Below are 10,238 nucleotides of genomic sequence, written 5' to 3'. Positions count from 1 at the left end.
ACTAAGATGGTAAACCTGATACCAGCTAAATTCAAGCATTGTCATTGTGTGCATGTTAGCATGCAGACATTAGCGTTTAGCTCGAAGTACAGCCTCTCAGAGTTGCTAGCATGGCTGTAGACACTATAGTCTTGTTATCAGAATATATCCTGTGTTGTTAGAAGCTAAGTACACAGGAGATTGGAGCCAACAAATCGTATAATAAAAAGTGCATTAGCTGCAGTCAACTACAACTGTCCTGCACTGTGGATGGAGCTTGTGGTGCTGTTGAACTGTATTTCACTGTGCAGAGAGATGTTCCTGTGATTCAGGCTGTTCTCATTGATGTAAATAGGATGAACAAAATATTAAAACACAGAAAAACACAATACAATTCAGCAGCACCACAAACTGCAGCCTCCAAAATAACCAAAGAGGTGAACCACTTACTGCAGGACTGTTGCATTAGACTGCATTAGTTTTACCTTGGTGTACTTAAGAGGTAGCAGTGTGTAGTGAAAGCTCATCAGCTCTTTTTTTTAAAATACCACATAGGGGCAGCAGGGGGCAGAGAGTGTTTGACACCAGTAGCTGGTTCATGATGCCAAACGGATCACATGAGAGGAACTCACCCTCTTCCTTCCAGTAACCTGGTGTGTTGTTGACATTGATGGTAGTGCCCTGAGACACTAATCTTGGTCAGTTTTAATCCTCCTCAATGTGCAAGTTTTGTTAAGAAGCTTTGCTGCCTCTTTGTCAACGCTCAAAGCTAATTTCTCAGCTGAATCTTCAGGCAGTAAAACCACAGCAACCAAGTCCATCACATGTTTTAGTCACTGGAGACTCTGCAAGAAAACAAAACATTTAGAATTGAGAATATTGTTAATAATTACAATAACCCGGGAGGGATGTTGGACTGCATTAGATTGTACAAGTGTACCTAATAAAGTGGCCACTGAGTTGATATTACGCAGTCGAAAAGCTCCACTTAAACTCTAGGAAAGTGTATTTACACATGCTCCTGTAATCAATTTAAAATCTTTGCGTCCACACTTTGATATTCCTATCATCTTAAAATGTTTAACATTTGATTGGAAATATCAATACCTTTAAAACCTCACTGGCTGAATTTCATTTTAAGTCACTTCCCTCTTCAAAAAATGCTGTCTATCCCAAAATCAGGTCAACCCATCCTAACTGGGAAGGTGGCGCACCAAAGTATCTCATTTTCTCACGTCATTGGAGTGTGTGTGTGAGGTTTATTGTGTAGAACAGTTGAGGTGACACACTGACAGCTGCCCACTGGTTGACTTGAGACAAACAGAAATCAGCTGGTTTAATCAGCAGCTGTGGGTAAGAGGACATAACTGAAGTAGGCTGGCCTTATGCTGTGTGTTTGAGCTACTTGTATGGAAAGTCATTGGAGGTTAAAACACTTATAATTCATATTAGTGAATGAATAAAATCACACAACGTGCTTTGTTGGAGTCCTGCAATTTTCCTGATTATGTCTCATTGCTCTGTCACAGCACCACTCTCCCTTTTCCAGAGGAGCTAAAGGTCTGTAATAAAGTTTCGTGGGTCACTGTGCACATTTCGGGCCCCTTTTGTCCCCCATTGATTGCAGATTGAGTCAGACGCCGGGGCTTTTAAGCTTAGAGTAAAGATTTTGGCTTGGCTTTTAACTTTCAAGACTGTACCTCAAGTTTTCCCCTTCTTATGCTCCTCAGATCTACAAGCACCTGAAGCAACGAGGGACCACAGAAAGAAACACCTTGGACCGTGTGAACTTGAACTGATAAACCAGGCTGCTGTCTTTTCACCCTCTCTCTCTCTCTCTCTCTCTCTCGCTCTCTCTCTCTCTCTCTCTCTCTTTCTCTATTCAATAGCCTCCAAGTATCTTGACAACCTTGCCTGGTATTTTGGCAGCAGTCCCTTGAGTGTTGATGTCAGCTGAGGGAGAGGAGGGAGGGACAGAGAGAGAGAGAGAGAGAGAGAGGGAGAGAGAGAGGGAGAGAGGGGAGGGGGAGGAGTGAGCGGGCTATTCAAGGCACTTGTCCTCTGTCTCCCTCTGAGCATAGAGGAGGGGGAGGCGCACATGCATTGAGAGAAACACACACACACATAGTGGCAGCCACATTTTCACAGCCTGCTCTTCAGACTGACAGCAGCAAACGGAGTTGAGAGGCAGCACGATAGAGCGAGGGAGGAAGAGAAAGAGGATTGGAAACAATTGAGGCATCCACAGAGGAGAGGAGACTACGCAGGATTTGCCCCCTTTTTTTTCCTCTTTTATCTCTCTGGGAGCCATAAAAGGATTCTCCCCTGTGCTCCTCTTGAACTGAACTTGCTCTGCTGCTTCAAGGACCCTGCACCCTGCAATGGCAGCCCCGGTGGGACATGGGAACACCGTCTCCCTCTCATCTTGCTCCTCTCATCGTTGGACTTCCCTCCTCTGGACTCTGTTGACCCTTTCAAGCCAAGTGTGGGGCTTTAATGTGGATACTACTCACACACTGCATAAGTTGGGAGACCATGGCACCTTTTTTGGTTTCTCTCTAGCACTCCACCAGCAGCTTACCCCCGAGCCTCAGAGCTGGTGAGTGGGTGAATGCAGCACTGAGCTTTGTGCCCTGTTAACTTTTTGTTGCACCTCACATACTCAGTTTAAATGTGCGTTATCTCATAAACCTGCACCTGTTCCTTGTGCTACATGTTCAACATACCATGGATTTTCATTTTCAGGGCGGTTAAAAGGTGACATTTAAGGTTGTGTGGCTGCTGCAGTCATCACTTCTATGCTGCACCAATGCCGTGATTTGCTAAATCATTGTTGCACTCATAACTCTGAACTGGGTGCAGGAGTTCTAGCATGTGAATGTGCGGCATGTTCAGCAAGAGCAGCCTGAGCTCTGAGTAAGTAGACGATGATTTACAGTAAGTGGAGAGTGGATGAGAGCAGGTTTTTGCTGAATCAGCTGGCAGGCAGTGATTCCGGAGGAAAAAAGGTTTTTGAAGTGATTTCATCCAGAGCACTTCAGGTCTGATGCGGACTTCCCTCGAGGGATGGGATGAGATACTGACTTGTCCTATAGTATGTAGGGTGTGTGTGTGTGTGTATATGTGTTCATGGATGAGATGTGTGTTAGCTTGTCTTTGTGACTAAGATGATCTGCTGTTTGCCAACAGCTGTTTTGTTGTGTCTTTCAGTGTGACTGGAACACTCATAAGTCCTATTCCCGTCCTCCAGTAATCATGAATAAATTATATCAGCATAGCTGCTCGTAAATCTTTAGAAATGGTTACTGCATGACAGTTAACAAGAGATGGCCTTAATTTACCTCTCCTTGAGTGAGAGGTTGTGTTTATTATTTCATCTGATGAGGTGTTTGGGTGAACAGTGTTGTAATATATCTATAGAACATAGGTCTGATAGAGGTCTGTACTGTATTTTCCACTGCAAATCCAGTTGGCACAGTTATATCCATCCTAAACCTTCCTTAAAGGTTACAACTTCAAAGGTTTTTGTAAAACATTTACTTTCAAGGCTGCAGCTTAAGAGCAACAGGAGTAAGACTTGAACACAATGTACAGAAATGTGATGCATGAATATATTAGAAGCAGCGTTCAGATCCTGTCCTCAAGTATAAAGTACTACAGTGTATTAATACTCAATTACAAGTTCATTAAAATCCTACTTAGAAAGTAAAAGTAAAGAGACAGCTGTTACGACTGTTATACTGTACAATACTATTATAGTATTAGAGAGATAATGCAATTGGTTGTGGTAGAACTACTTTTCATGTCAATACACTTTTGGTTAATTTAATCTATGGCGCATCATATTTTATAAAATCATCATGCAGTGGCCGGCGTTATGCAAAGTAAATAAATGTTAGTGGTGTAAAAGTACAATGTTCCCCTCTGAAATGTATAGTTAAAGTATAAAGTTATATAAAATGGATATACATGAGTAAAGAACAGGTAGCACAAACTGAATACTACACTTAATCATATACCAGGTCCCTGTTTTGGAGCTCTATATATATATTTTACCGTTGGCTCCTCAGTTTACTCGTGCTGGAGTCACCCTGTCGCCTGGTAAGACCAGGGCATTCATGCAGACACATAGACCGTCAGAGTGAGAGTCGTGTCACCCCTCTGAATCCTGCTCACTGTCCAGCAGCATTCCTGGAACTTATTTTAAAAACTGACTGAGTCTAAAGTATTGTATCGCTTACTACTGTGGCCCGAGTCAAACTGTAACAGAGGACAGGCTCCTGAGAAAATGCAAATGCTGCACCAGTGCAGTTAGTGCCAGGAGGGGACAGTCAGTAAACTAACCTGATGTGCTGATGTGATGCACCTACTGGAATAGAGTGGGATGAATAACTGTGTTGCCAGTATGCTGTGACATCACATCTACTGTCTGCATAGATGACTTTATAATGATTACATCTACTGTGTCTTTATGACTTGCAGGGCTGTAGTCATGATTTCAGAAATTCTGAGGTCATTTTCCCAAGATGAAGGTTTTTGTTGTCTGAAAACCACAAAACCTCCAAAGACGTCAGCTTTTCATGAGCTAATACAAGTAGTTATGTTTTCAGCTTTGTGACATGCATTTTTTCAGATAATTTTATGTCCTTTTAAGTGGTTTAGAGTAAGAGGTAGGAGAACTTTCTTAATACCTCTTCTTGTTTAGAGAAGTAGTAGTGGGGGAAAGGGGATGTTCAGCAGTAGTTAATAAAAGTCAACAGTGTGTGCCACATAGAAGTGGTGAACATCATCAGAAAACTAGGAACCTGAAGATTAATTTGAGATGCAGCTCAGCACGGTGTGTCAAGTTGATATAGCAATAAATCAGAAATAAAAATGTATCAATATTATAATTGAAAATACATTTTAAAAGTGTCAAAGGGCAAAGAACATTATGATGTGATGGCCATTCTCATGCTCTATTATGTCTGATAAGTCGAAATTGGTGCAGCAATTTCTGGGTTGATGCCTCCTATTACACAGATTTGGTGCACAATTTAACCATTGTTGATCACTCAAGAATTGATCAAAATCATCAGAAATGCCTATAAAATACCACATTTAGACACCAAGACTTCGAGAAACACCATAGATAAATGTATATTGTGATTTGGCATCTAAAACTTTGGCTTTTGGAGATTTCTGTAAGAATTGCATTTTTTTCAGCGATTTTTGTCACGATTTGATGATGTGCACTGTTGTTCTGGAAACGGCTCAGATACCCCCCTTATTGTCCATAAACATAGGAACGCCATACATCCTCTGAATACCATACGTCTCTAGTTTGTGGTTGTAAAGTTTCATGAGGCTGTGATCATCCTAGAGGTCACCACAGGTCATTTAATGTTACATTTTAAAAAGCTTGTCTCACTACAATGAGATGGCTACTTTGGAGACTAACATCAAACATGAATGCAGTTCATTGGGCTCATTGGATCCACAAGAATCTCAGTTTTCCAGGCATGCCCAACTTATGCAATTCCAAGACTGTTGTATACAGAAATATTCAAATACACAAATTCTATAGCTGAACAACAACATATTTATACTGTATGCTTGTTTTTGGCCCCAAACTAAATTCCATTATCATAAAGTGGGCATGTCTGTAAAGGGGAGACTTGTAGGTATCCATAAAAACAATTTTCACTCGCATATCTTGAGGTCAAGGTGACGGTGGTGACGGTGAGAATGAACCAAAACAGCTAAGCTAGCTAAACAGTGAGCTGAAACTCGCTGTAAAACCTCTATAAAGTTGAAAGAAGATTCAAAATATCTGTACTGTAGGTTCGTCAATACAAGCAACCTCTTTCTTGTCACATCGTTTTGACTTTGTCATTCGATACACTGTTATTACAAAGATATTTTATAACTTTTAGTTTTTATCTGCACGACTAGTGTCCAGTATTTATGTATTTCTTTTGGCAAAAAAGACAGAAAAATGAAATATGAGTGTAAAAAATAATCAAATCAGACTATTTAATATCCATCACTGTAAAGTGCAATTTTGCTAGCTCCTAAAACCTGCAAATTCCCAGAAAAGATTTAGTAATCATGTACTTGAGTCCTCACTGGTACATCCCTGATGGCTTGATGATTTCACTTGCACGTTGGGACTGTACGAGTTCAAAACACTCTGACTTGATGTTATTGCACCCTCAGTTAGATAAATGTATTATTCAGAAAGCAACAGAGCAATTTACTTTCCTGTCTGAATAGTACATTAGCTTTATAATAGTGCCCACTCTGTGTTATTGCAGTTCAGAACTGGGAGTTCAGTTTCCAAGGTGCTCCCATCGTCTCTGCTCTTCTGATATTCTGTTTTATCACAACAATTTGCCTCCAACTTACTGTAATTAGATTCCAATGACTCATTTTCTCTTTATATTATGAAGATTTGGGTTACTGTCCCCTGCGGCCACACTGTGTCGTCCTCATTGTGTGTTGTGCCGCTGGATTCAATGGAAAATGATATTACTGCTTTGATGCTCTGTTTGGTGCTTACTCATCGCTGTATCACACAACCCGAAACGTTAAAGTGCTAAATAGAAATCAGCTTAGTCATACTGTCACACTTTTAGAGTTTCACCCTCTCTGGTTTTAGAGTCGCACAGGTTTTTGGAGTTTGTTTCCTTAAAAGCATCAGAGGAGTTTTTCATATTTCTTCAAAGGCAAGATCATACAATGTCGGGGCACAGCCATTCAGCTTCAGACACAGCTGGAAGGTTTATGGAATGAATGTCTTTTTGTTCAGTTTTACAGTTTCTTTTCAGTGCCCTCAAACCCCTCAGCTCCTATTCAGTATGGCAGCAAAGGTCAACCCCATGTGACACAATGATCTCATATTGACCAATGTGCTGTAGTGAGATCCTGTTCAGGGACGTGTACATGGAAGGAAATTGAAGTGTGCCATAAGAGCCTCCTCTAAACTTTCTATATTATCTATACTGATTGGTGTTGTTGTCCTGAAGGCCTCAATCTGAGTTAATGGAGCTTCTTCTCCCGCTGCTGATGCCAGACAGAGGATGAGATGGGTGGGTATTTCAGTCTGAGTTATGTGTGCGTCTGCTATTTATACGGCAATGAGATGTGCTTCCGCTAATAGTTCACTGCCTGGTGAAGACAAGAAGCCCCCTGAGCTTTATCCCACCACTGTCAATCTCTCTGAAATCAGGCACTGCATGTTTTCATAGTAATTCTGCCAAACAGAATATAAAATAAAATACATCCAAGTCTATTATATCGTACGCAAACATACATTTTAAGAATATTTAAAAGAATAGGTTGTAAAGGCTAAACAGCAGTTAGCACCCTCACGTTTAGCAGGTCAAATGTTAGCGCATGAGCAAGCTATAATTGGCATAAAAACAAAGTACAGGTGAGGCTGACGGTAACGTCAGTGGTTTTGCATGTATTTTGATGATGGCACTTGATAGAAGGTCAAGGGATCACAATGCCGCACTACTGATAGTCTATATTCAGGATCAGCTGATTCTAAATACTGCAAGCTTTTAATGTCACACACGTTAATATACTTATAACAACCCCATGACAACATGATACAGCTTATAGCGTTCTGAACATATAAATGCTTAGCTCACTGCCAACGACTTGTAAATCATACTGTTCCCAACATGTATGCTGGAAAGCGTCGAGACCGTTTCTTGTCATTTCCTCACATTGATCTCGGCCTCTTGATTTAGTGTAAAGGTTTTTCTCTTTCTTTTAGAGGGCTTTGACAAAGATGGGGGAAGGCAGTTCTGATGTAGGTCACAAATCATATGTGATGGATCTCTATCTGGCCTTGACAGAAATCTATTGTGTTCTGTCTGACCCAGTTGTTAGTCTTCCTTTTGTGTTATGTTTTTAATTGAAGCAGTAATTTCCTCTTCCTGGACTTCATTGGCAAACTAATTAACAATGTCTTTTCCCAGAACCATGTCAGCTTGCTTTCGGGTGCAGCAAAGCCACACATTGACAACATTGTTAGAGTGGGATTGATCAGACTGTCAGGTTGTTGATGTCAGAAGAAGTAGGGTTGACTGTGTTGCATTGCCGTCAGAAGGAAAGTAGAAAGTCTCAGGTTGCAGCGAGGTTCATGTTTACCATGGAGCTGCTTTGGTGCCTTTCTGAGGAGAGTCTCAGGGCCAGCGGGGCCTCAGGTAGCCGATATAATCCCAGACATATAGTCTGCAGTTTAGTTTCTCTGGCTGAGTAAGAATCTAAGACTTTCTGAAGTTGAACAAATCCTCTTATTGAACTGGAGGCTTGATTAGCACAGCTTAAAAAAACAGTGGCGTGGAGTGTGGAAGTGATTTTTGGAAGACCTTCAAAAGGTTGCAGAGATTACAAGAGTCAGTTCGGCTGCAAAAGATAAGAAACTCAGCACTGTGCAGGTTTAAGTCAGTAGAAGGCAACATTTATTTGTATTAAAGGGATGGTTTGACATTTTGGAAAAAGCACACATTTGTCTTTTTGTGGGGTGTTAGATGAGATAATCGATACCACGCTCGATCTAACTCTCAGCAAGGCAAAAAACTAAACGTTAAGTATTTTTTATGGTTGCTTACTTTTATTTTTCTGTTGAATTGCATTTGGCTTTTGCCTCCACGAGTCAAACACAATGCCCTCTGTACCTTCCAGTACCATTCATTTTGTTCAACCCATGTATAAATGTGTGTAAATGGGGCACAGCATAACTGCCTCACACATTCATAACACAATAAAGAATTTCTGACGGCTAATTTGCATTAAAATAGCCAAATAAAAGCTGCTTTTTCAGCCTCAGCTTAGGAGTTGAGAATGCACCCCCTTTTCCCTCCTTAATTCAATTCATGATTTTTCTCTTGCTCCCTTGCTCTCTTGTTGCTAAATCTTCTAGAGGCCATTCATGTGAAAGCCTCGTAAATGTAGGAACCCGCGTTGTTGCGGTGCTTATTCGTTTGAGAGATCAGAAGGAGCAAAGGGTATATAAGATGGGCTTTGCAGTCGAGCATGCGCACACACACACACACACACACACACACACACACACACACACACACACACACACACACACACACACACCTACGCTTTCACACACACACACACACACACACACACACACACACACACACACACACACACACACACACACACACACACACACACACACACATACAATTAATGCTCTTTACTAGCTCCCACTTACTCTCTGTCCATTTAACATTCTCCCATTCCTCCATGCTGGGCTGCCTGGACAAAAGCTCGGTGGGAAGCAGCGCTGCCTGGCCGAGAGCTTTCAGGAATATTACTCTGCGGACCACGTGCTCACTGAAAGCAGAGCGACAATCTGCAGAGTCAGGAAGGAAACATGCAACTTAGATCGGATGGAGGTGCACATAAAATGTTGGCAGTGTAGCGGGAACAGAAGCTGATTCTGCATCTGCACTTCAGAGATAGTTGGCAAATAAAGTCCTGAGAAGGTTTCTGGTATTTTGTTGCATTATAGTAAACATTATTATTATCATCTTTGGTGTTAATTACTCAGTTTGACTTTGCTGTCAAAGGTTTACTTTCCAATTTATTTAGATTTCTTTTTTTAAACTCAGTGGTTAAAGCATTGCCTGAGTTGGCTATGAATATGGTATGATCTGTGTGTGGGGGAGGGGCTGAGGGTCTGATGGGGACGGGAGCTGCAGGAGGGATGAATAAATCAAGGAAGACCTTCCTTTTGATTAAATATGTGTGTGTGTGCGGTGTGTGTGCGTGTGTCCATTCAGGTTGACTCTGGTAAAGATGCAGTTTAATCAATCAGCTGATGGCGGCTCTACTGGCAACTGATACTGAGCTGTGATCTGATAGAAGCCGTGAAAAGCAGACAGGAAGAGGAAATTAATATAGATGTGGCTTTTTGTTTGAATTTATTAAAAGGGATTTGCTGATTGATTACACAGTAAAGTCTTTTGGTTAAAATGGTCAAATTACTTTAACGTTGAAAGAAGTCTTTATGTAGATGCCCGTTGCGTTATCACAGTCACCTGCTTATCTTTCCTAATTTCCTCAAACATTTATGGGTTAAAGCTATTGTTAGCATGTGTTGTCATTGTTGGTATCTTGTATCGGGTTCAGGTGAATTTGTGTATCTTGCACAAGATCTTTGTAAATTCAAACTTAACCCACTTATGTGCGTGGAGATTTACACACCACTAACTTAAAGCAAGCCGCACCACACAAACTAGTTC

At 41.2% G+C, this 10,238-nt stretch overlaps 1 protein-coding gene across 3 annotated transcripts in view; it reads left to right on the top strand.

The window, feature by feature from the left end:
• Positions 1-2,102: 2,102 nt before the first annotated feature.
• The window catches only part of itga7 (integrin, alpha 7), a 33,799-nt gene continuing 25,663 nt past the window's right edge, over positions 2,103-10,238 (top strand). For all 3 annotated transcript variants that reach the window (XR_013767642.1, XM_079184931.1, XM_079184932.1), the window contains exon 1: positions 2,103-2,578. Coding sequence is in view for 2 of the 3 variants with exons in the window: in XM_079184931.1 (XP_079041057.1) it covers positions 2,361-2,578 (218 nt within the window). In the remaining variant the exon portion in view is untranslated. The remainder of the gene's footprint in view (positions 2,579-10,238) is intronic.

This window comes from Pholis gunnellus, assembly GCF_910591455.1.
Source record: "Pholis gunnellus genome assembly, chromosome: 3".
NCBI lineage: Eukaryota > Metazoa > Chordata > Actinopteri > Perciformes > Pholidae > Pholis > Pholis gunnellus.
This window is presented reverse-complemented; position numbering and strand designations above follow the sequence as displayed.